Source organism: Pezoporus wallicus, unplaced genomic scaffold (assembly GCF_028554395.1).
Source record: "Pezoporus wallicus isolate ANWC-B61680 ecotype Strahan unplaced genomic scaffold, APGP_CSIRO_Pwel_v1 contig_8702, whole genome shotgun sequence".
NCBI lineage: Eukaryota > Metazoa > Chordata > Aves > Psittaciformes > Psittacidae > Pezoporus > Pezoporus wallicus.
Window position 1 is genome coordinate 2,008,255 of NW_026636754.1, and position 26,562 is coordinate 2,034,816.

At 51.6% G+C, this 26,562-nt stretch overlaps 1 protein-coding gene across 5 annotated transcripts in view; it reads left to right on the forward strand.

Moving 5' to 3' along the window:
• LOC130595064 (septin-9-like) overlaps positions 1-26,562 on the forward strand; it is a 131,830-nt gene that overhangs the window by 41,052 nt on the left and 64,216 nt on the right. Inside the window, exon 1 of one of the 5 annotated variants that reach the window (XM_057401430.1) lies at positions 23,615-23,780. The exons of the other annotated variants lie outside the window; for them this stretch is intronic. Coding sequence (XP_057257413.1) covers positions 23,726-23,780 — 55 coding nt within the window. The 5' untranslated portion in view covers positions 23,615-23,725. Of the gene's footprint in view, positions 1-23,614; positions 23,781-26,562 lie in introns of those variants that run through there. 5 annotated transcript variants of the gene reach the window in all.

Sequence of the window (26,562 nt, forward strand, 5' to 3'; positions counted from 1 at the left end):
TGAGTCCTGAGCTGAGAGTGGGGCTGTTGGATGGGATGAGGGCACACCAGGGTGGGTGGGAATAGGGCCTGGCCTCTTCTTTGACGGCTGCTTTCCCACAGCTGCTGGAGCTTGGCATGTCCTTTTAGGGTCTCCTCTGCTCAGCCAGAGCGCAGGCTTTCTTGCACAGAACGGTGTTCCCCATCCAGGATCCTGTCTCTTGGGAAGCCATTGAAGGTGAGAGGTGATGCTGTAGGTCTGTGTCTGGTTCACTGCCAGCTCTGGAGCAGCGAGGGTCTTCCTCAGTCTCTGTACAAGGTACCAATCTCAGGTGGTGCCTGTGAGTGCTGGTGTAATGCAACCTCATATAACCTGCTGGTTCCTTTTAATCTGATTTACCCATCTCTCAACATTCCTGCAAGCTAATACTGCATAAAAAGCCTTCATTCTAAATTAATTTGTTTCCAGGCATCCTTCTCCAGTGGGTTTGGGTCTGAAAGCCTTGTTCTGGGGCTGCTGTGATTCTCCCTTCTGCCCTTCTCCCAGCTTTGCTGGGTTGCTTTGGTGGCAGTGGCCTGGAGATGGCTCTCCTGTCTTTCCTTAGCAGATGGCCCTTTTCACTAGCACAGATCTTTCTACAATGCCTGAATTGTTAATGCTGTGGGGCCTCTTACCTATTCTCAAAAGCTAAGGAAAGGTCTGCAGCACCCCAAGCAGTGGGATTTTGGTTACTGATGGGGTGATAGTCTTGGTACAGCTGTGACGGGACAGGAGGACTGATCTCCCAGGTAAATGATTAATGTCACCTTTGAAATGGCACTGTGAAACCTCATCTTAAGAGTTAACTCATGAGGATGATGATGATGAGTAGGTGATTGTAACACCTGGCTGCAGTGAGTGGCATGTGTGAGGCAGGGCCCAGCAGCAGGCAGCTGGGATTGCTGGAGGTGCTGAATACCAGGAAGGATGAGCTCTTTATTAACCCACTGCTGAGCATTCTTAACCTGTCAGTTACATATCCACTATAGATAGATTTGTGTGTACATGTTTGTACAGAATTTATCAAGGTTTTATACATCATACTGCTCACTTCAACGATCCAAGCAGCAAGGAGACAGCCCCTGTTTGCAATGCTGCTTTGTGGAGGCTGCGCAGGCAGCAGCCTTCAGGCTAAATACAGCAAGACAGAGCACCAGCAATAGTCCTTGGAGCCACCTGGGAAGGACCCCTGGGCTGGGCAAGAGGAAAGGGAAGTGGTGATGCTGTGTGTGACTGCTGGGGATGTGAAGGGCTGCTGGCAGGGAATGTGCTTAGGTCTTTTTTTCTTTCTTATTTTTGAGTACAAGTTACTGTTACAGATGTGTAGCAGGGCAGCGGGATTGGGGTTGCTCTGATCACTCTTGGCTATCTTGTCTGTCGCAGGTTTCTTGGTGTCCCTGTTATTCCTAGGAAACGGCAGATAAATGCCTGACCTGTTTCTTTCCAGTGCTGTTCTCACAGCTATACACCTTGTTTTACGAGTCAGTTTTCTTTCTCCTCTGGCTTGCAGCACCTCACACATGTGGAACACCTGATGAGGCATTTACAGTCTGTGTGGTTCTACCTCCCGTTAGATCCCACTACATTCATCCAGGCCTGGCATCCAGGGACACTTCCCTTCCTGTCCTACCTTTGCTGGTGGCTGTTGGTCTGTCCTTAGCCCTCCCTTCTGCTGTCAGTGCCCCACTGCTTGTGTCCCTACCTGCTGCTGACCTCTGCGGTTTGCTGCAGATTCTCCCCCGAGTTTCTTCTTCAGGTCTTTACCTTCACCCTGGATGCTCTGTACGAACCTGTTGTGACAGGGGGGCTTGGCTCATTTAACAGTCCATGGTCCATGCAGGCCCTCTCTCAGGGAAGGGTTTGGGTTTCAGGGGCTGCAGCCTCTGCAGACAGTTGTGCTCACAGCAATGCTCCACGCTGCTCCCAGCCCACTCCTGGCTGCCTGCTCCTGCCTGGCCAGCAGATGCATTCCTGCATTTGTCTGAGGCCTTTCAAGGTATGAAGCATTACCCATTTCCTGATGGCTGCTCTTAAATCTGCCCGACTTGCTGTTCATCTCCATTTTAAACACAATCCCATTGCGGGGCACATCTCATGTCTTGCCTGGCAGCGCAGGTAACACTTCCTGACACCACTCAGCTGACACCTGAACTTGGCTCGCCCTGGGGCAGGGGCTCCTTTGCTGCCTGTCCTTCTGCTTTGTGCTTCATTGGATGACCTGGAGCCTCCCAGCAGAGCGATTCCCATGCTGCTGGGGTGAGGGAGGACATTTCTCATGCAAGTGAGGGCGCTTCCAAGGTCCAGCATACCATAATGCTGAGTAGGAGCAAGTACGTAGTTAGGGAAGTATGTCTGGGTCAACACATGTCTTCTGTTGCCTTAATGATCTCAGAAACACTATATCTATGTCCTGTTGGCTTCTCCACGTGGTTCTTACAGCTGTAAGTAATGGACAGTCTGTTAGAGAGCAGGGATGGCTTGTGCTGTGAGTGCTGCTCTTGGCCTTGGGGCTGTACAGCCGGACTCCAGCATCGTATGGGCAATAGGGAAGGTCCTGATGGGCACTGAGTCCCATCTTGGGAACAGTCACCTGAGAAAACATAGGCGACATTTCTGCTCTGCCCCAGGTTTTCTGTAAATCCCTGGGAAAAGGTGTTTGTGCTTCTATTACCCTTTGGTATCAGGTAAGGATCTGTTGTGTGGGTCTCTGTGCTGAAGCTCTCCATAGGCGAAGTGGTGTCTGCATGGGATCTGAAGCTGGTCCACCCATACCACTAGTGCTTGATGGCAGCTCTGGCCAGCTGATGGAGACAGCAGCCTTTACATACATGCTTAATCAACATCCATAGACAATGACACCTTTCCACTGAGTTTCTAGGGTTATGGCCATGTTTCTTCCCAACAGCTTCTTTTTGCAAGGGCAGCTTCCTGCCTAAGATCTGACACTGAAAATTAACTTCCGTATGGTCATCTCTGAGTGGGATACAGCATCCCCACTGCCTCTTCCTTAGCACTTCAGGCTGTTATATTTATGTCCTGTGCCACCACCCAGGTGCCGCATCCCTGGCACAGAAGCACTGTGTGAGACCTTTCTGCTGGATGGAGCTGCTGTTTGAGTGGCAGATGAAGCGAAACAGCCCTTTAGTGTAACATTCAAGAGAGCCACGGGATGCTGATGGTAAGAGTGTTCTAAGAGATGCTAAGAGACTTCTGAACAGCTCTGGTCAGGTTGTGGCTTGGGGTGAATGGGTATGATTTTATAGGTGAATAAAATGCATTAGTTTTACAATCACATAATAAAACTGAAAGTGCATTTTTTCATAGTTACAGAACAGCCCAGGTTGGCAGGGACCTCAACACATCCCCTGGTCCTGGCTGCTGTGCGAAAGAGAGCCTAGATGAAAATACATAGCATTGTGTCCAATCCCATCTTGAAAACCTCCAGCTCTGGGGTCTCTACCATGTCCCTGGGGAGGTTGTTCCAGTGATTGGTTGTTCTCTCTGTAAAAAAAAAAACAAACCTTTTTTGTATCAAAATAAGATTCTTATTTTTTCCTCTTGGCCTGGTCCATGTCCATGGGAAGCTGGTGCTACACAGACAGGTCTCACGGTGGCTAAGCATCTCCGCTGAAGCCTTTGTCAAGGTGTATTTCATAGAATCATATTAATCATATGAATCAGTTTGGGTTGGAAGGGATGTTAAAGCTCATCTGATTCCAGTTCCCTGCCATGGGCAGGGACACCTTCCGCCACACTAGGTTGCTCCAAGCCCCATACAACCTGGCCTTGAACACTGCCAGGGATGGGGCATCCATGGTTTGAGTCCATCAGGATGGTTTAGGGCGACAAATGGAAAGAGTTCAAATCCTGAATGCTTGGCCAGCGATGCTTGCTTTGAGGACACCTTAGAAGCTGGAAGGCATCTCCTGGGGAGTGGAGTAGTGTGAAACTGAAAGCTGGGAGGCCTGGATCAGGACTTGGACCCTGGCTTTATGCCCCGGGCCCATTTCTGCTTTACCATCAGAGTGGTGATCAGCGTGTTGGGCAGAGCTGCACAATGATGTGGGTTAAGGCTGCTGGTGGTTCCTGGCTCTGCGATTCTGTCCCTGTGCCACTCACTTGTGTGACTTGCAGCAAGTCACAGGCTTCCCCACTTCTCTGTCTTTGAGACGTTAGTTTGGACTTTGAGGTTGGGCATGTCCCTGTTTGATATCAGGGGTCCTGTGTGAGGGTCTGTATCTCTGCACCTTCCTCAGAAGCACCTGGTGCTGCCCAGTCCTTGAGCTGTTGTACCAGCTCGTCTCTGGCTCTACCCAATCTGTAAGCAAAGAGTTTTCCAGATCTTCTAATCTAAGCAGTGTTGAAAGGAGAGCATTGTGCTGCTGCTACCCTGCTGCCTGCCCTCATGGAACCTGGCCTGCGAGACTCATCCAAGACCATGGAAGTGCTTTTTCCTGCCCAGGGGTGTTTTTTGCAGACCACTCTGTTACTGGTGTTGCTGTGACAGTGCTGTTGGGACCCCAGCTCTGGTCATTGATTTTGGGTGATGACTGCTGGGGGTGTACCTGGAGACAAAGTCCTGATAACTTGTGCAGAGACAGAGAGAATTGCCTGGGGCTGCACAAGCCATCAGCTCAGATCTTCCCCTTCCCAGTCCAGAGACCTGTTTCCTTGACTACACTGCCTGTAAAGAAGAGGCTTTTTGAGCTGCTCCAGCTGGGCCTTTGCAAACCTGCACCCTACAGAGAGCACTCCAGAAACTCCCTGCTGCTTTTTTAGCACATGTGTGGAGGGGAGTCCTGCTTAAGAAGCATCTAGGTTGGCTTCACAAACCACCTGATTGCCTCCAAGAAGTAGGTACCTGCTGCAGCCCGATGACTGAGGTCCCTGGACCGACTTTGCAAGACCCCGGGGAGTGGAGGGGGGGGTGTCATTCTGCATTTCAAGCATACAGCAGCGGCTGTATCCCAGCAGTCTCAGGCACTGGTTTCCAGTGGGCTACAGGCAGACATCACCATCCCTAGAGCCTTCATCTCTGACTCACAAGTGACTCATCCCCATCCCCAGAGGTGCATGGATCTGGGAACGGGGTGCCCGTGGGCCGGGATGAGCTGCGGCCATCAGGTCCCAGGACAGCGCAGGGCAGGGCAGGGTATGGTGCTCCCTCCCCGGGAAGCGGCGATGCTGGGATGCGCACCGGGATGCTGCGGCGGGGGAGAAGGGCGTAAATGCCACGGCCAGGGCTGGCAGCCGCACCGGTGCCGTTAGGTGGCGGTGTCCGCTTCCCGGCTGGAAGCGTGGGGAATGCGGGGCCCCAAACCTCTGCCCGCGATCGCATCTCTCGTCCCGAGCCCCGGCGCTTGCGGGTCCCCCGGGAGCTCCCCATGGAGCTGGAGCTTTACCTCTGAAAGCAGGCACTGGACTGAGGTTGTGTTCGGCTGTAAGAAGGCAAATAACTACTAAATAACTGCTGAGGATTACAGCAAGGACAGGAAATTCCAGGATGTGTGTATGGAGGGATTTGCGCAGGTTGGAGAACTCCTGGCCAAATCCAGGCCAGGTTAGACGAGGCCTGGAGCAACCTGGTCTAGTGGAAGGTGTCCCTGCCTGTGTCGGGGGGGTTAAAACTGGATGAGCTGTAAGGCCCCTTCAACCCAAACCAGTCTGGGATTCTGTGATTTTTATTAAATGAAAATAGATGCTTCTCACTACGTTACTAAAAGCATGTCTGTGTACCTCTCCTAAACAGATCCACTTTTTGGCACAGCTTTTATTTACTAGTGAGTCAGGGTTTAAACTGCATGGGGAAAGAATGCTCTTGTGCCAATTAGAAACTGAGCTGTTGGAGTCCTTTTCCTGCTCTGTATCCTTGTGTAAATCATTCAACACGTGTCCTCCGACTTCCTATATGGAAAATGAGGTAGATAACTTTCCGCTTCTCATAGGAGCTTCAGGAGTGCCTATGAGCACTCCTCATAGCAGAGACAGCTGTGAGGGATTTGTCATGATAAAGCTGGGAATTTGACCCCTTTGAGATGCCGGCACCTCCATGCAGGGCTGGGATGAGGCTCGCTATGGGGTGGCGTCCTGGGTTTGGCTGTAACAGTTATTTTTGCCCTTCTTAGTAGCTGGTGCAGTGCTGTGTTTTAGACTTAGACGTGTAAGAACAGTGCAGATAACACACTGGTGCCTTTAGTTGTTGCTGAGTAATGTTTACTCTGATCAAGGACTTTTCAGTCTCATGCTCTGCCAGGAAGGAGGGGCATGGGAAGCCGGGAGGAAGCAGAGCCAGGACACTTGACCCAAAGTAGCCAAAGGGGTATTCCATACCACAGCACATCATACCCAGTATAGAAACTGAGGGGAGTTACCTGGAAAGGACCAATCAGTGCTCAGGTCAGGCTGGGTATTTATTGGTCTGTGGGTGCTGAGCAGTTGTATTCTCTCCCCTTATTATTCCCCTTATCATTATTATTACTGATGGTAGCAGTAGTGGTTTTGTGTTATACCTTAGTTACTGGACTGTTCTTTTCTCAACCCATGAGGTTTACATTCTTTCCATTCTCTTCCCCATCCCTCCTGGAGCGGGGGGGGGGGGGGGGAAGAAGAGGGGGGCAAGGGAGTGGTTCTGAGATACAGGCTGGGCTTAAACCACTGCAGATGGAAGCAATGGCTGGTTCTAAATGGAGATGTAGGGCTGGGGAGTTCACACTGGATCCTGCAGAGCAAGGACCAAATAGTAAGATTCTGGGATTTATTCCCAAGCCATGAAGTCTGTCCCCCGGTCACTGCAGGCATGGCAAGTGCAGGCAGAGCTCCCTCCTGAGGGACTGTGGTGCTGAGCAGTGCAAAACAGTGCCATGTTCGCAGCTGGAGCACCACCAAACACCAGCTTACACTCTGCTCCATTCATCAGCAGGAGCTGACTGTGCTCTATTCACCAGGGAGATGGAAGGGAACATAAATGCCTTTGTCCTTCCCCACTGTCTTCTGCTGGTGACCTTCAGATGAAGTCTTTAAATATTGTCCCCTCTCCCCTGAATATGACAGTCTCCTGGTCTGGGTCCCCCAGTTTGCCCCCTTATTTCCTCCCGCCTCCCCAACCCTGAAGCATTCAGCAGTTTTAATGTATTGATTTCCTTCTCCTGTGTGGCTTCTCTTGGCTCTATGAGGTCAATGGGACCTGGAGCAACAAGGCTGGAGTTGCCACTCCAGAAATGTTCACCAGGAGGGCTCATGTTGACTGATTTATCAGGTTAGTGGCAATGCAGGCAGCCCCGAGAGCAGATGAACAGTTGGCCCAGGAGGGGGTGGTCTTCAGCACACAAAATATTGTGCATTTCTTTCCACTCTCACATTCTTTAGTCCATTCAAGGAGAACTGATCAATCTGAGTATCAGCTGGCTAAAAAGGGCTGGTTGACATCTGTATTGACAGCAGCTCTCCAGGGAAGGAAGTCTGGTTGGCAGTGCCATGGCTGGGGAGCAGTTGGTTGTGTTTTGGGATGCTGTTGTTTTTTTTTCCAGAACATGTGAAAAATTCCCAGTGAGTGGAGAGGGAAAGTGGGCTATGGAAACTGTGTGTGTTGTGCTCTCAGCTGAAACACACCCTAGGGAAGGCATATCCTCCATAAGAGGAACTGTAGTATTGGCCATGAACCAGGAAACCCTTCCCTTCCCACTCCCTGTGCAGCAAAGACCTGAGTGCTGTAGGCAGCATTTCCATCCACAAAGGCTGTTCCTGGTTCCTCTTTTTGTACCTCTTCACCCCTTGGAACACCCCCTGCAGTGGCCTGTTTAAGTGCAGGTGGTGCCCTGGGATGCTCTCCCCTTTGCTCATCATTTTTTTCCCACAGACTGATGTTACTGGTGATGCTGGGCTCTGTACTGGGGCTATTCACTGGCTGTGCTGTAGGAACATGGGGGATGCTGCTAGATCTTGTGTGGTACCCTCAGTGTCAGCTGAGGTGTGTGGTTTGGATGCCTTGGACTGGGAGCAGTCTTGCTCCAAAATGATACAGCAGGAGGTACGTCATGGCATTGGTCTTGGCTTGGGGCAGATACACACATGTGCACCCAGGGCTGTACAGAAACTGGGGTGCTAAAGCGGCCTTTTATCCCATAGCTGATCCCACATTGGTTAAGACCCACCTCTGCTGTTCTCTACTCACTTCTGTTGCTGCTCTTACAGCCCCCTCACTGTCTTGAGGCTACTCAGAGAGTGGGGCTCTTTGCAGCTGGAGAGGAAACTTAGTCTTGCCCTGTACAAAGGTAAGAAGGTGACAGCCAGCAGCAGAGGGACCGAGGGGTGGAGGAAGGGGATGTGCAACAGTGGGGGATGCTGATGTGCTGACGTGATGTGGAGCTAAAGTGCTGTGAGGCAACCGCGTGGATGGGAGTACTGCAGACCTGGGAGGAAGAAAAGATGGGCTATTTGGGGAAAAAAAGGAGCCAAGAGGCAGAAGGAGGGGTATTGGAAGGACTCTGTAGCAGCAGGGGTGGGGACTCAGTCTGAGCTCCCCCTTTCTTGGCTTGATGCCTTCCTCCCCCTCCTCTCGCTGTGAACCGCGTTTCCTCTTGCCGGCCAGCAGAGATCCAGACCCTGCTCCGTCTCTGGTGAAGCTCAGGCTTGCCTGCTCAGGCAAGCTTTGCTCATCTCCAGACCCTGTGCATAGCAAGAGGAGGTTTGTTTGACTGTTGGTCACCCGCAGAGTGATGCAGATCCCTCTGTGAATCTAAACAACAGCAGACAGCCAGGCAGCATGGTCCCCGACCCTCTGCATCGCCAAGGATTCATCATACAGCACTAAGCAGCTATCAAAGCTGAGCAACTTAGTCCTTTTCTTTACTGAACTTCCTCTTGTCCAAGGCTGCCTGTTGCGTCGGTGGCCACCAGAGCCCTGTTTCTGGTGGGAGCCCCTGTGTGCCCTGGCAGCAACATAAACCATGGGAAATCCGGTCCTGTGTCGGACGCGCTGTTCAAAGGCACCTTGGTTGTGCTCAGGACATTCTGCTGACAGATTTTCCCATGGAATAAAAAGTGTTAGCTGCTGACATGGAAATGGGAGCTTTACTGTCAGATTTCACTGCTGCTGGTTTATAATCCAGAGGGCATGGTGGGGGTAAAACCACGGATAGCTTCAGAGGACAGAGTGTATGAACTTGAGCAGAAGTTCATGTTGTGTTTTGAGTTGAAATAGGGGGTGCTGCTTTTTCCAGCTGCAATGATACCTGCATCCTTCAGGAGCTGATGCACCGGCAGCTGGGAAGGAAGTGGGACCGTTCCCTACTTGCTTCTGGCTGTCTGAGTTACTCAAACTGCCTCTCATGCTTCCTTCTCTGCTTAAACAGTAAATAGGAGCTGCATTAATAAACCATGTAGGTCAGCAGTGTCTGTGGGATGTATGGAGTGTGTCAGGATGTGTGAGGATGGCTCAGATGGCGCATGAGGCTTGGAGGCACCACCTCTATCAAAGTCAATGTATCAGCTGATCCCCCCTCTGACTGCCCAAGGTCCTCAGCTCCCAGGGACTGTTGCACGTTTCCTTCCAATGGCTTTAGATCTTGGCTCCCAGATCCCTCACTTGCCTTTTCATTGATGGTTTAAGTATTTTTCCTGTCTGTAGGAAAATGAATTAATGTGAAGAGCTGCCAATATCTGTAAGGCTGCTTTCTGAGGCAAGCTGCTGCTCACAAATGAGATTTCTTCTAAAGCAGATATGTCAGATCCATCATCAGAATAACGCATCAAAATATCCCCTTCATAGCACTCTCATTCATATTGCATGGACCTGAACTATAAAGACAGTTTCAGTCCTTTTTCTGGCTTGGAAAAGAAACCACTTTAAAAAGCAATAACAAACCTGATGTTTTCCAGCAGAGATGCAGGATTTGCTCTGTGGGGAGCTGGTCTCTCTTGGGAAGTGCTGGAAGTGGCCATTCAGATTCAATACCCTGCTCATCAGCTGTATCTGTTCTGAACAGGAGCATCTCAGCTTGCAAGGACTTTGTTTTCCATAGTAATATTAAGAGTTCAGGGCAGATTCTGGTCTGACATGGGCTGTCGGAGCTCCAGCAGCTGGAAGCATATTCCCTGGCAATCCTGTTGCGCCTAGCGTTTTCCTGGGGTTAGATAAACATCCTTGTTTTACAGATGGGGCTGGGACATGCAATCTGCAAACCGCTGACAGTCCCTTGCAAGATGCAGAGCTGCCCCAGGAGCTCCATGATGTTGCGGTGGGATGGGATGGGAACCATCTTGGGCACAGCAAAGCTGCTGGGATCCTGATGCAGGGTGTGAGCTATGGCTTCAACTCAGCCCAGTGCCTGCTGCTGCTGAAGTTGTTGGGAGCAGGTTCAGACACAGCAAGAAGCTCAAGCCAGCAGGGCTGGGGTACCTACACAGTTATCCTCAGGAGTTCTGACTTGCTTGTGTGGCTCCACCTGATGTCTTTCACCTCTTTGTGCCTTCCTGATCTCTTCTTGCCGATGTGACTTTCCATAGGTTCAGGATGCTGCAGGAGCTGGACCTGCACCCCCACTGCAATCAGGTTTTTCTCTCTAGGAAGGAGTAGGAGTTGAGGTTTATCTCCATACTGGCAGAGATAGGAGGATGCCACACCTCTAGTAGCTTCTGGGGGCTGGGTGGAGTGGGAAAGTGGAAAAGCAGGACAGGGGCCTTGAGGAGCTGTGTTTCATGGGCTTGCCTTGAAGCCAGGGCACTTTGAGATTTCCAAAGGCCCTGGGGAAGGAGTGGCAATAAATCTGGGACACACATAACAGCCCCTTGCCCTTCTAGTGCTTTCTGACACACATGTTTTTTGGCCACAAATGGAGCATCAGGCTCTAATCCATGGGGGCTTCTTGGCTCTAAAGCTGGGAAAGCTCTATGCGGGCTTGGCTGCAAGGAGCTCCCAGCTCAGAGTGTGAGGGGCAGGGGAAAGGAAGCAAAACCACAGATAACACATTGTAGAGCCCTTGCTTTGCTGGGCTGGTGAGATTTTCTTGTCCTCAAAATTGAGCTCCCGGAAGCTCATCTGGGTGATGCTCTGGCTGCTTCTATGGGGCCTCCCAGTGCTGCAGCTCCAGGTGAGCTGCATGGCTCCCTCAGGGGAAGCTCCTGAGAGAAATGCAGAGCAAGTACCTCTTCTAAATGCCCAACAGGTCTGGTTACTGGGCCTGGAAATTCATCCTTGCGTGACTGCTTGTGGGCTGGGGGAGCCCTTGAGATAGAAGAAAGGTAGATACCCCATCTCTCTTTGCATGTGGCTGAAAGTCAGTTATCATCATATAAAAGATCGGGAGTGGTAGTTAGATGCAAAGAGGTCCTTGTCTTTGGGAATGGGAACTTCTAAGGAAGCATCAGACATTGTGGGAAGTCTAGAATGGTATATGGCTTGGGATGCTTGCCCCTGGAAAATGTCCAGTTCATCCCTGTAACCATCCTTGTGTTGTGTGACATGAACTCTGGTCAGACCTTCCCAGCAAACCCCTGCCTGTGCATTGGTGTGCAGAGGCTGTGGCTGTTTCCTTCCTTTTGCTTTATTCCTTTGTCAGCTTTCCTTGAGTTTTGCCAGCTCTTCACCCTTATCAACTGGAAGTTTGCTGGATGTAGCAGGAAAACTTTGTTCAAAATGCTTTTTTAGTGCCTAATTCAGGGAAATAAAGGGAATTGTTTGATAGTACCACTATGCCTCTGAGTAACACAGACCATTAGGGGTGTGCAGAGGGAGACTGCCTGGTTCTTGGGATGGGGATGGGTTGTCTTCACATTCTCAAGTCCACAGGTACTCGACATGTCTGGCATTCAAGAATTGGCCTGGACTGTTTCCTGCTTTAGCAATTGGAAACAATCCAGCCAGTTACAGAACCACAGAATCATAGGATGGTTTGGGTTGGAAAGGACCTTCAGATCATCCAGTTCCAACCCCCTGCCATGCGCAGGGACACCTCCCACTAAGCCATGTCACCCAAGGCTCTGTCCAACCTGGCCTTGAACACTGCTGGGGATGGAGCAGCCACAGCTTCTCTGAGCAGCCTGTTCCAGAGCCTCACCACATCACTACAGTTCCTGCAAAGCTCACCCTTTGGTTCAATGAATAACACTGATCCATGTTCAACTCCATGCTTTTGTGCCTTGCAAGTGGGTAGGGAAGGGTATGGGGAGCTTGTACTGTGCTGGGATGCATGAGAAAGACAGCAGGAATATTCACTGTGCTGTGGAGTGCTTGCTCCAAAGTTTTAATAAGATGCTTAGCATCACATAGGAGTGACCATGGAAATCATGGCAGGTTGTAGCTGGTCAGCATGTGCAGACAATGGAGGGTGGGAGCAGTAACAGAGGAGGAAGGGGTTTCTTTGAACTCGGTGAAGTGTCTTCACAAGTGCACTTACAGGAGTTTGACTTGTGCTGATGTTGTCTACTGCTCTGCCAGGACAAGCGCTTGGTGTCTGTATTCTTGTGCTGTTGTGAAGCTGACTGTAATCAGCTCATGGTTGACTGAGCTCAGAGACCAGGAGCTGCACAAACCTGCATTTTCTGAAGCAATCAGCAAAGTTGCTGAGCGATGCAAATCGAAGTGACAGCCAAATCAAGACACATCCATTGGAGATGAGCATGCATGCTTTATTCTGGGAGTGCACCAACGTGACCAAAAGGGAACCTGAGTGTCCCAAATCTAATGTCCTCAGAAGACCAAGAATAATCTGATGCTCTTGCTGGTGTGTTTGTATCTCAGCTAATGAGCAGCTTGGCGTGGTTGGTGAGGCTGTTCCTTGTCCACAGAGCAGATCTGGGACAGCCCCTCTCTGAGAGGTGCAGAGGGAATGTGGTGCAAGAGGCTTTTGGTGGTAGGATGTCCCCCAGCCTCTCCATCCCGAGAGACAGCGGGGCACTAACGTGTCCCCTGGGCAGGGCAGAGAAATGGGTCTTTGTGTCCAAGACTTTGTTCAGATGGGCCTCATCAAAGCTGCCAAACACAAGCTTTTAGCCACATCTGATGTGAGGGTGCTGTAGTTGTGCAACGCCTCTGGCTTCCATCTGTGTGTTAAGCTCGGAGGGAGGTGTTTGATGAAGACAGGATGGAGGTTTCACTGAAGAGCAGGACAGCACAGAGTGGAATTTACAAGTGAGCCCTGACATTCTGCGTGCCTGCTCCTGCCTCACCTAAATCCGTGGATTATAGGAGATAGATGAGGTGAGCAGATTTTGGTATGAATGTGGCTGGCAGCAGACACAGGTCATGGATTAAACATGTGCATTGCAAGAAAGGGGCTTTCTTGAGGCAAACATAGAGGCCTGCTGTTGCTGTGCAGCCCTATTCATCTCCAACTCTGATGCCAACATCGTTATCAATGTGTTTATATGAAGCTTGGCTGCAAAATGGCTCATCCTCCTCAAGTTTTCTAAGCAGGTCTGTAGCTTTGCTAAATACTCCTTCTATTGTGCTGCCAGGGGCTCTCTTAAAGGCCAGTAAAGGAGGTGGCCCGTTTGGTCACAGTGATAACTGAACCGGAGGTTCAATTCCCACATGTCTTAAATCTGTTTGCAGGCTGGCAAGTGACCAAGTGGGCACCTCTTTCTCCAAGTAATGGATTGCTCACATGCGAATCAGCCTCTAGCTGCTTCCACAGTGCCTGGTTTACCAGAGCTGCACAGGAGCATGCCCCTGCCATCACGCTTGCAAACCCTGCTGAGTGCCAGGGCTGTGCAGGGAATGGTGGGGATGAGGACAGCTCAGCCCCGTGTCTGTACTGGGTCACCATCCTTGGCTCTGAGTACACACCCAGAGCTGCTCCGGGGCGTTAGCACATCTCCGCAGTGTATGGAATAGCTGTCCATCCTCCAGCTGGCAGGCAAGCCTCTCCCAGGTTACAAACAAGCACTGTGGAAAAAGCTTGCTTGGAAATCACTTGCAGAAGTGGAGCTGGAGCTGCAGATGAGATGCCCCTGGCAGAAAATGTGCAGACTTGTGGCTGGAGGATAGAGCTGGTGGCAACGGATTGATTAAGGGTCCTTCTTGTAGGAGGATGTTGCTGATATGTCAAGGCACGTGTCTCTGCAGAGGAGCACTCCCTGGGGACCCGGGCACTGGATCAAGGCAGTGGAGCAGCTCTATTTGACTCTCAGGAATGTTGTCTGGTTGTTAAACCAAGCAAACTGAGGGTACTGTTGTGCAGGGGGATTTTTCAGTGGAAAAGGAAGGTATGTACAGACAGAGCTCTGGCAGGTCTGGCAGTTTATTTCCTTTTGTTAACATAAACATGGCTGTGTTGGTCTGCCCCATGGATACTTGTCTGGGAACAGCAGTATCCCTTGAGCTTATAGCCACTGCCAGTCCCTGCTGAAGGAGAAATGCTGATGTTTAACGCACGCAGCACTTTCCTCCTGCCATTCCTTTATAAGGAAAAACATTTCAGATTTAGTTTCTACCTTACTTTAACTTCTTCTAAACAAGAGCAGTTTAATTCTGCTGGTGGAACATCGAGTCCAACACTCCCTGACCTGCTGTGGTTATTATAGGCACTGGCACTGCAGATGAAGACGAAGTATTAACAAAAGGCTGAGCTCACTGGACACTGGTGTGTATGATGGGGTAGAATGGCAAGTGAGCATAGTATGAGCTTCTTGTGGCTCAGTATGATGGCAGTGGCTACATCTCATCAGAAAGGGGACTTGCCCTGTTCCCCTTTCCCTGCTGGGCTGCAGGGGCTGCAAACAGAGGACAGGCTGTGTGTGGGGAGACATAACCCATCCGTGTCTGTCACTGCAGCCAGCAGGTCCAGCTCTGCTCACTCAGGACATTTGGATTCTGCTTCCCTCATTTAGAAACAAAAGGCTCAGAGCTAACTGCCTGGGAGCCTGCAGCAAGATGCTTTGCACAACCACCCAGGGAAGGGCTGTGTCCTGCACTGATGGCAGCACAGAGGCTGCTGAAGTGTCTCTGAGTTTTGCCCTATGCCAGGACCCCCAAACTCAGCCGCCTCCAGGGTTTTGCAGTCCTGTTCGTTGGGGAATTGCCAGCAGGGAGTTTCTCTCCCCCTCCTACTGCTGCTGGAAATCTCCTCCTCTCTCCCGCCTGGCTCCGTGCCGTCTCTCTCTATGGCTGGTGCTCTGCCCCCAGCGTGCTCGTGGGCCTCTTTCCTATTTAGGGCAAACACTGGATGGCCCCTGCTTTTGGCCTGCTTGCAGCACGTCTCCCAGCTGATCGCTCTTCTCTTTTGGATCCTCTTTTGTTTCTGCAGGCTGAAATCCCCAGCGTCCCCCCGCCGTGTGTGCTGGCTGCGGCTCACGCCGAGGGATGGCTTTTGGAAAGCTGCACTGGGGCAGGCGTGGATAGGGGGAAGCCCAAGTGTTGACCTGCTCTAGATGAGGCTCGGTGTTGACAGTCTCTTCTAGCAGACAGGGTGAACCTGAAGATGGTGGTGACAGCATCAGGTCCCTCCTGAATGTGATCTCAGCAGAAACAAGTGCCCTGCAGCAGGGAACTTGCAGGCATGGGGCTGTGCATTGGTGAGAGTGGGGCAGGAGTGGCTGAGTATGTGAAAGGGAAAGGAAGTCGAAGGTAATTTCCCTAAAAGCTAGAATGTTGAATCAGTTTGACTTGGTCTTTTTAACCTTAAATCAACTGTGCAGCTTTCCCTCTTTGGGTCCAGGCTGACCCATCTCTTTCCCATCTGCATTCCCCGACCCCAGGAGTTTAATGGCACCAATCCTGCCTGTGTTGGACCTGCCGAGGCCTCCTGGGTAGCAGAAATGCAGGTGGTGGAGCTGAGGGCATGATTTCCCTGGCCAGACCATCATAGGGTGATACTGGGGCACCCAATTCCCATCCACAAGGTGATGGGAGCACACAGCCAATGCACATTGGTAGTGATGCCTACCCACTTGTGCACCCTTCCCATTCCTCTGGTGGAGCTGGAGCAAAGGGGAAACTGCCAGCGGTGCTTGGTGCTGTGTGAGTGCTGCTGGCCACACCTCAGCATCCCTGCTGGTGCTTTCGCTGCCATTTGCCAAAGCCTTGAAAAGGAAAGGAAAATTGTGATCATTCTTCCTTTCCTTCCTTTCCTCCTGCCCTTGTGTCCTCCTCCCACTGTGTCCCAGCTGCCTGGAGGAAGCAGAGTGGGTGTGGGGCTGGGAACTGTTCTTATCAAACGGGTTGATGTCAGAAAGGAATAATAATAATGAAACACTCATGGTGGTGTGCAGGGAGCTCAGGAGGTACTGCTGCTCCCGAGGCCTGACCTGAGGCTCCTGGTGCTTCCTGAGCCCTTACACGGGGCTGTAGGCTCTTTGTGCTGCAGCAGATTTTGTTGTGTGCCTGAAATAGAGAAGCTGGGAGAAAATAATGGGGGCTGGTGCAGGGAGTGCGAGCTGCTGGAAACCGCTCTCTGAGAAGCAGGGGCAGGTACAAGAAAAGCAGGATTCCTGCCATGAGCTGGTATATTTATGACTGGAAAGGTTTGGGTTGAAAAGGTCGTGAGCAGCGGCTGAGGGAGCAGCAGAGGCAGTAGCTCTAAAAGCTTCTTTTCCAGCTCACACTCTGCTCTGCAGCAGGGACAGGAGGGTCCCATGGATGGCCCCTTATGATAAGAGGGGGACAGTGAGCACTGGAGGCGTGCAGGACAGCCAGGATATGCATGGGGAGGTGGGATGGAGTAGGATTTGCACCCGTGAGGCTGCCACGGGGGTGTACTCAGCATGGGGAGCTCATGCTGTGCCTGCCTCCTCCACATGTGCGGGGATGGAGTTTCCAGCCCTGCCTTGGACACCACGTGAAAATGAGTTGTGCACATCTGGAAGCGGAGTGTATGCACATAGCTCTGCCAGTTTATTTATTCCTGCAAATTCTCCCTAATTAGGGAATGTGGGGAAGTTTGCAGCAATGGAAATAGCCTCTTTCTGAGGGGTTCAATCTTCTGGCTCACCCTCACCTCCCCTTTTTGCCCCTGCAAATATGCATGGGGTGGAAATTGCAGGGAGGTCTTACCTACCTTGAGGTCCAGGCACTGCACTTTCTTCTGGAGTCAGATGCATCCTCAGCTGCACGGGAAGGCTTTGCAATGGAAACGTGCTGTGCCATGTGTGTGTTAAACTCATCAGAGGATAAGCAAGGTTTCTGAAGCCTCTTGGTACTGTTAAAACATCTGCGCTGCCACACAAAGCTACTTTTTGTGCCGGCTTGATCTTAATATTAAAATGCAGTAATTAATAATGAATAATTTTAAAAACAATGACAGTATTAAGGTCAGTTTTCTGCTTGGATCCTAAACTGCATCTCCTAGGTTCTTAGGAAAGTCTGACCTGAAAGTAAATGACAGGAATGAGGGCATGAGACTGTGTTTGTTTTAACTGCGTGAGGTTCAGGCAGATGCAGTCCCTGATCCTCTTCCCATTTCCTTCCCCTGCAAGTATCCCCCGACGTTTAATCAACACCAGGGAGCTGTGCTTCCCTTCCTTTCCCTTCCTTTCCCTTCCCAGGCACGGGGGCTGCCAGCAGGCTCCTCCAGTGCAATGCTCACCTCCTGGGTGTGCACTTGGCTGGGGCTGGTGCAATGCTCCTGGCCTGGGCTCGGGACAGCACTTCCCTTTCCAGGCTCTAGGCATGCACAATAGCCGGAATCATCGTCTCAGCGTGGAACACTTCAAACTGGGCTCCAGCACCAGCATGAGGTTGGCAGGGCCCGTGGTGAGCTCATCCTCTGCATACAGATCACTGGATATAATGGGGCAAATTGCTTGCTGGAGTTGAGAAGGGTTGGGTGCATAGGAAGGGGATTTGTTAGGTGCAAAGCTGTGCCCTTCCAGCATAGCCACGTGCTGCTGGATCTGAGCATGGTGGATGCTAACCTGCAGCATCATCCCTGCAGGCAGTGGGACTGGGTGCCTGGTTTGGATCCCACATCAGCACTGGTGTGAACCCAGGGCCACTACATCTCCATCCCCACAGAAGCAGGGAAGGTGCTGGGGACCATCAAGAATTTACACACGTGGTGGGCAGGAAAGACTCGGCTCTGTTTTCAGGTTGGCAGGGTGAGAGGGTGGATGTTGGTCCTCTGATTGCCCAGCTTGGTGTAACCACACGTGATGAGTTCCCTTGTCCTGTTTGAGAACGACTCCACACTGACATAATGGAGTTAAACCTAAGATGAAGTTATGCAGTGATCCCCTGCAGGAGGTGGAGGAGAAGAGGCTGCAGGGACCTTGTGTCTGCAGGTGTTCCTCTACCTGCCCAGCTCTGTTGGGCCTCTCAGCTCCAGGATTGTCCCAGAACACCGAGTTTGCTGTTTTCCCTGTTTGTGCAGTGAGTATCTGAGAAACTGCAGGCTCAGGAACCATCTCCTTCCCCATGTCACGTTGTATTTCCTACAAGCAGCCATGCCCCACATCAAAACCTTCTTGGCTTTTTGTCCTTTTGATTTCACAGCAGTTCCTTTACATCTCCCATCACTAACTGTTAAAATCTTCTCATTTCCAGCTCATGTTGACCTGTTTGTGCCACAACCATGTCCAAGTTTGGATTGGGCTTTTCTTTTGTTCCCTTAGTAACAGTGATCTTTGCCTGCAGCAGCTTTCCCCTGTAGTCTACCTACATGTGATGCTTCCAGCAGTCCCATCCCCTCTCCACTTTCATTTCTGCTTGCTTTTCCTGACACTGGGCTGCCAGGATGACTCCAGATGGAGCAGTAGTGATTTCTGCTTTGCTGCTGGAAGCATCTCACTGTTTCAGGAGTGCACTTGCTTTAACTGCATGGTGTTGGTGGCTCACGGCCACACCGGGACCCACCAGTGCTATGAGGTCCTTCACAGTGAAGCATTCTTCATGAGCAAAGACTTTATTAAAAGCCCTTTAGGTACTGACTTCCTATCATTCTTCCAGATTTCATCCTATTTCTATTATCCAGGTTTCAAAGTTACCTGACCCTTTCTGTGCGGTACCCTGGCTCTGTGTTTGGAGCAGCGGCTGCGTAGCTCTGTGGCACTAAGGGATGAGATCTGGCCACACTTCCCTTACCAAGAAATTCAGTTGATTATCCAGAAATCTAAGCAGCAAAGCTATTTTGAATTTTCTAAGCTTTTCCCATGCTCTTAGTTTCCTTGCAAAGGAAGGGAAGTGTGACCAGCAGTGAAGCACGGCTGTCCTCACAGCATTTCCTTTGGAAGCAGGAAGAGCCTAAAGCCATGGGAAAGTGCCTTTTTTTGTGACAATCCCTACGTAATAGGCAGGTCTGGCTTCATCTACATGAGAGCACAGGTGGAGGTGATGGGAACTGTGTCTCTGCTTTTCCATCCAGAGTCCCCCTAGCCAGTAACACTGGCACTTCCCAAGGAGCTGGGGGCTGGATTGCCACCACAACCAGGCCTGCCTACCTGCCATGTCTGTTACATACCTCAGTTTCCCAGCTGTAATGTGGAGATCATTGAGCTTCTTCCTGGTGGATTTGAAAGCAGCTTTTTTGGGGGGGCAGAATCACAAGAAGTCAGAAGGTGCAGGGAGCAGAGGAACAGAAGGGAAGGTAATTGCAACAGCCTTATTTGGGGGTGGAGGCTTAGAAAGAAGAGCTGTGACTCGTCATTCCTTTGCCTTCAAAATCTGCCTTGTCTGGGTTATGATACATCTGTTTCTCCCTGTTAGCCTGCATTGGTGCTGCCTGTCTGACCACAGCTGAGTGTATGGTGCTGGCAGTGCTGCTCCTGCTTTGGCTTTTGGTGATGCTTGTGGGGATGTTGGACCACTGCGGATGTTGGGAGTGGGTATCACACAGTGCAAGAGCCTCCACACCACACCTCCCCAGAAAGGATGTTTTATCTGTGATCAACAGCATGAAAAGATATTTGAACTCTCACTAGAAACATTGGGTGGTTGATAATAGTGTTCAGCTGTTCCTACCTAGTACTTTTGGTCAGTAAGTCTCAAAGTATTTTATAGAAGAGGCCAGAATAGATCAGAAGTTTTGTTTTCTAACTGAAATAGGGAGAGGAAAGGGAAGATGCTGTGGATGAATTACTTGCTTTTGTGTGTGACACATTTAAGATTCAAGTAACCACAGTGACTCATGCCACCCTGTCTAACAGCTGACGCTCATGACTGGGCAGATCATGAGAATGATAACTACTGCATGGGTTCAGAAAACCCTGACTTGTGGGAGGAAGAAAATCTGCCTGAAAAACTGCATTCTTAGCAGCTTGCAAGGGAACTGTATGGTGCTGTTTAAAATGCATGTGGAAAGGAAAGTCCCTTTTCTCCTTAGCCTATCTTGATAAGGGATCTTCTAATGCTGATACCATCTCCTTGGGTTTTTTTCTTCGCTAATGTTATTTTCCTTCTTGAAGTGACTTCCTAGGTCTGCTCTGCATCATGGTCCCCCATGTCTGTGCCAGGGCAGAGGCAGTGACCTCTGGAGGAGGTTGTGCTGTGATATGGAGAAGCACTCAAGGTACATGGCTGCCTGGAGGGCAGGAGAGGCCAGGGATGAAGTACCCAGGGAACAAGAGTTTCTTGCATCTGCCAGCTATCATGGCTTTAAGCTAGTTTATCTTGGTGTCCATAACTAAGTCATCAGCAGATTTTACAGACTGCCTTTTCAGGGGCAGGAAATCACTTCTAAGCCAACAAAACAACTTTGCAGGAAGCTTATTGCTCATCTGAAGAGCAGAGTGATGGCGAAGGAAAATGGCTGAGCAGTCAGTGCCCTTGGTGGCCTGGGTTAGTAAGGAAACAAGAAGTATTTCCATTATCATGTAATGCAGCAAGGGAAGTAATTTGTTTAAAGCCCTCCTGCAGCCAGTGGTTTGCAGAACAGGGATTGGGTCTCAGACAGCAGCAGACCCGAAGGTCTCAGCTCTAGGTGAGTACCCTGATTACAATAAAACCAGTTAGAGAGACTCTTGGGTTTTGCTAGCAAGGGGAGCAGCAGGCACCAGAAGAGATGTGATCTGCTCTCTTTCTTTGGAAAAGTGAGTTCTCACTCTTTGCTACAACCAAATCAAACATCCAATGACAAACCCTTGTGAAATGTTGGGAGGGAGGAGCAGGAAAGCCAAGTAAGTGACTAAGAGAGCAAAGAAAATGCCTGACATGAGGGACAGAAGGGCAGAACCTGATGAGTTTATCGAAGGGAATGCAGGTGATGTGGTCAGTGTGGGAGATCAGGAGAAGGTTCAGGGTCCTTAATCTCCTTGATCTACCAGACAAGGGCAGAGCAGGGCCTCTGCTGAAATTGCATTTGGATGAGCAGCATGACACACACTTGTGCTACACTGATGGGGAGCCCCAGAAATAAATCTCAGTGAAGGTGACGATTCTCCATCCCTTTAGAGTGGGTGCTCAGCTTCCTAGGGTTGCCTGCCTTTCTAGCAGAGCTGCTTAGGTGAACACAAGCTTTCAAGTTTAGGGTGCAGGCAGAACACCAGATGAAATGGATTTAGCTGGTATGTGTGGACTGGACAAGTGAATAATTTTTTTTGCTCCCTTTTGCTTAGGAAATGCAGAGTAACCCAGGGAACAGGGACTAAAGCAAACTGCCTCAAACTCTTCTCCTGAAGAGCTCTGAACTTCTTCAGCAGTTTCATGAGGCCAGAGGACATCATCATAGCACTCACTGCTCACTGCCTACCAAGCAGTGGGGGCTTTTCTAGTGGTTTACTTGTATTGCCTCCTGTTGACCTCAAAAAGAGAGTCCCCATCACAGTGCCACACTGATCCACCACCGTGTGACCTAGTTCAAGGAGTCCCATCAGGCTCCAAGCAGCGGGTCTGGCATGAATCTCATGGGGTTTGTGAGGGGGGAGACTCTGAACATCAAAAAATACACTTGGCTCTTCCTCAGCTTGACCCTATTGCGCTTTTAAAAGTCCTTTTTTACCATACTGATTTTTAGTTTGTCTTACTTAGACCGTTTTTCCCCTTTTAAACCCATTCTGCAGGCTTGCAACGAGAACGTACGGGGGAGTTAAGGATGCTTAACAGCCTTCCTACTCTCGGTTCTGCTCCTCCAGCGGGGCGTCAGGGTCAGTTTTAACAAAGTAGCTTTCCTTGTCGCTCTGTAACTGGGGTTGGTACTTGCCAGCCTTTTGTACCTGTTGGAACCGGATCCGGATGTGACCTGCGTGTGAGCAATGGGGAAGAGGGAAAGCAAGCCGCTTTCTTCAGAAAATCAATGGTGTGATGCTGTGTGATGTGTCCGTCACCACCGCTCCCTGCAGAGCAGAGGTGGATGTGACACCCTGGCGTGATAGCCACAGGTCCACGCTGGTTTCTGTTCTTCCCTATGGCGTGGGGAACAGGTAATGGTGTTCAGGCAGGAGCGCTTGACAAGGGGACACGGGGCGGCATGGGTGGTGTATTGCACAGGGAGGCATTTACACTTCTGCTGTTGCCCAGAGGTGCAGCACTGGTGCCTCTCTGCACTGCTGTGGTGTGTTGGTTTCTGATGTCTTTAGAAGCGCAAGAAATGAAAGCTGAACTCTGCTGCTGGTGAAAGGGGGAGGAAAACCACTATACCTGTCTTAAAACGCCACACTCGTAGTTTAAAAGTGCATTCTCAAGACTATTTAAGCTGTTCTCATGTTTTAAAGTAATGCCTTTCCTTGGATTAAAACCTCAAGTTATTAACAGGATTGAAAACCTGGACCTTCTTGAGTCTGGGAAATTGGTGCTGTTGGTTTTGTGTTCTGGTTCACATCACTCTCGGGGAGTCTGTGGTGTTTGCAGACTTTGGAAGTGTAAAATTAAGTGTGTGACATAAGCGATGAGGCATGCACTTTCTGCAGGAACAGTACTACTGTTTTGCATAATTCTTCTTTATGGTTCATCCAAAGTGGACTAAAACCCCAGCCCATTAATTCTTCTTTTCCTGTTGATGTGCCTGGACACATTTCAGAGATATCATCACTTGTAAATGATGCCACTAAAACACAGGGTGGGGAGGATAAAAAGAGGGTCAAGAGGGCAGGAGCTGAATCAACATGGGAAGGGAGATACATCAGATCCTGAGCAGAGAGATGCACAAACTGAGAGGGTGTGAGCGGTGGAGGGTAGGTGGCTGTGTCATAGAAGAGGCTGGTGTTGATGCCTGGAGCTCAGGCTGGAGCGGAGCAAGCTGTGGCACCGTGGGGCTCACACGAACGTGCCCAGCTGCACACTCAGCTTCGGGGTGGCTTTTGTCGCCTCTTCTGCTGCTTCGGTGGCAGCTTCCAGAGCTGGCTGCAGAAGTGGCGACGGCTTAGCACTGCTAGCTAGTGCTCTGGTTTGGTTTTGAGAAATCGTGACAACAGGGGAGGGAGGGGGGCGAGTTGCTCCTTTCCAAACAAGGGCAAGTTGAAAAGCGAACGGGTTACGGGTGCTCGAGAACACCGGGGATGCAGCCCAGCCGTTTAGGCGAGTAGCATCCCTTTCGTGGGGCATCCTCGGGGGCCGACCCAAGGCTGGTTCCACTTTTGTTCTGCACCCCGGCAGGCACCGGGTTCCGCAGAGGGGCCGGCACCACGGTGGGGGGGGGGGGAGGTTGTGACGGGCGTGGGGAGCAGCCAGTGCGCGGCGAGGGGCCGGGCCGGGCCGCGCTGGGTTGGGCCGGGCCGGGCGGCATGGCAGCGTGCCCGCCGGCGCGGGGGGCGGCCGCAGCCGCTCGCCCTCCGCCATTCATTCGGCCGCAGGCGGCGGCGGCTGCGAGCACCCGCGGAGCCGGGGGGCAGCGCCCCGCTCCCCGCCATGGCCGACCCGGCCGTTAACGCGCACCTGGAGGGCATCATCTCCGACTTCGAAGGTGGGTGGCCCCGGGATGGATGGAGGGACGGAGGGGCGGGGAGGTTAAGTTGGATCTGGGGCTAAACCGGGAGAAGTTGCCGCTGGGCAGCGCGGAGCCGCCCGCGCCCCTCGCAGGCACCGCGCCGGACCGAGCCCGGTCCCCCGGGAACAGCTGCTGCTGGTCCCGGTGGGTCTGGGGCCGCTGTTGTCGGTGCCGTTATCGGGCTACAGTGCCTTTTGTTCCGAGCCGCTGTACCCGGGTGTTATCCGCTGAGGCAGGATCCTACGGGATGTTTTTTCCTTTCCTGCCTTTCCCAAGTTGGTTTATGCAGATTTTTAGCTGTAAGCGCAAGCCTGACAAGACTAAAAGTCTGTGAAACCCCAGGCGCTGGCCTTCTGTTGACTCCCAGATTTTGGATGCAGACACAGCCCCGGAGTAGCTGGGAGGCAGATAGCGAACCCAAGTTTCCAATATGTCCATAGCGGGAGCTGCCCGCCCTCGAAAGCTTCGCAGTTGTCCCATGGCAGAGCTCCAGTTGCCCGACAGCGTTGCCTCCTCTTGGAGCGTGGACGGGGGATGCCTCCTCCCTGGGTACCTGGGGCTCTTTGCCCTGTTTGCTGGCTCTTTCAGGCAAGAAAATAAGCTCACGGGGAAGCGCGCTGCTGCCAGATGGGTATGGGAGTGAGAGACAGGCAGAAGGAGGGGGGAGGCTGTGTCTGAAGCAGGCGCTGAGAGATCGGCTCGGGGGAGCTCATCTTCCTGAGCACAGTTCTGGAAGAGCAGCCCCGTCCCTGCGCACTCACATCCTGGCAGCGACCCAAAAGTGAGCTTCGAGCAGCGGTTTCTAGAAAAAAAGAAAAGCAAGAAGCAGTGGAGCTCTGGGGGCCGTGATGGGAGCTTATCCAGGGGCTGCGTGGGGATGGCGGCTGGCTGCGGGCTGGGATAGCTTCACCGCCTCCTGGTGAAGCCAGCCTTGCCTTTGGGAAGCAGCACCATGGTGTTTTCCCTCTGGGTAGCTGAGGAAGCTGAGAGCGCAAGGGTTCCTCTTCCAGGTCAGGCAGGAAACGGGTGGCAGAGCTGGGGTCCCTGCAGCCCCTGTTGGAAGGTTTAGCCACATCCCTGGCCTCTCTTTTCCAGCCCTTGGGCTTTCTTCAGCTAAAGTTGGGAGTGGATGACTTAGCAGGAGGGTGAGGAAAGTCACGTCCCTTAGGAAGATTGGGACTAACAAGTGTTGGGACACAGAGAGCGACCCGATACACCAATCAGTTTGGCACTCGGGGCTCAGCAGCGCCTTTGTAACTGTCCTGTGGGCACTCGGATGCTTCCCCACCCCAGGGCTCCCCAGTGCTGATGTAATTACAGCCTTTCCTCTCCCTGCTCCAATTGCATTTAAATCTCAGAAGAATGAGTAATTCCCTACTTGGATATGATAAAGGCTTTGCTGTGAGCCCCGGGGCTGCTTGTTGGGGCTGTGTGTGCTCCTCGGTGGCACCGAGCTGCTCTGCAGTGCTGTTTTTCTCAGTCCATGGAGCGCTTCATAGTTCCTGCCTGTGCAGAGAGAGAGGCTGGGGAAAGCTCTCTGGGTCTGCAGCCAAAAGGTCTGGCCTTGCCCTTGAGCAGGGATCCGGGCTACTGTTCCACAATTCAATCAGTTTTCTGGGTTGCAGAGCAGCTTCCTAAGAACAAGGCAATTAATTTCCAGCCTGTAAGGCAGGAGATGCCGTGTTCGTGTCTGCTGGGTGGGTGTCTCGGCCCCAGGCAGCCCGTGGCCAAGCAGGAAAGATGAGCCAAAAATACCACGGAGCAGAAACACCAGATCACCCAGCAGGCAGAGCCCTCTTTGTTCTTGCCGCTCACACACTGCCTGCCCTTCCGAACCACCCTGGTTGTTCCTGCCTGCTTTGCTCACAGCATTGGTGCCTGGCACGGGACCCACAGTTTTCTTGTCCTCGCAGGGAGTTGCAGGCTCTCCTGTGGGCTGCTGGTGTGGGAGCTGCCGGCCCCCGTGAGTCCGAGGAGGATGCAAGGGCTCTTTGAGAGGGGGAAAGGAGTACAAGATACAGCTTAGTTTCCAAATCAAAGCAACACGTGAGAGGGAAACACAGCACGGCAAAGTGCATTCTTCCTTGTGCCTGATGATGGGTATTGTCACTCCAGGCAACAGAACATGCATCCACCTCTAACCATGCAGCAGGTCCTGCAGGGAGGGCGCTAATCCTGCTGTTTGACTGGCAAAGGCTTTCTCATCTCTAATGGGGGGAGCATTGTTAGGTCTGTGGTCTGCCAGGATTTACAGAACATAATAGTTCTGCCCCGTGGCTATTGATTTTGGCAGGGTTTGGAAGCATGGCTGGCTCAGCCGTGGTTGCGGCAGCACTTTCCAGGCTCACCTCTGTCTTGGAAGGGACTGTTGCTTGCTCAGCTCTCCAGGGTCTGAGACATGGATCCCTGAGCTGCAGGGAAGGGAATGTGTAGCAGTAAATGGGATGCTTGTGCAGTGTGTAAACACGAAACCATCCTGACCCTGTTCATGTTGGGTGATGCTGGAGAGTCTGTGACTGCAGAGAGGGATGGATGTTACTGTTCACAGCTTTGGTTGGCTGTGATGATGCCTAAAGATATCTCCAAAACATGGTACTTGTCTTCCTGCTAAGGATTTAGAACACCGTGTGCTCATGATCTACTGTCTGGTAGTAAGACAGAAGAGAGATGCTCCAGCCCCTCATCCTGGTGCGATGTGTCTGCTGCTGAGCAGAGTCCCATGGGTAACTGAGGTGCATTTTTGCTTCCAGTTGCTGCT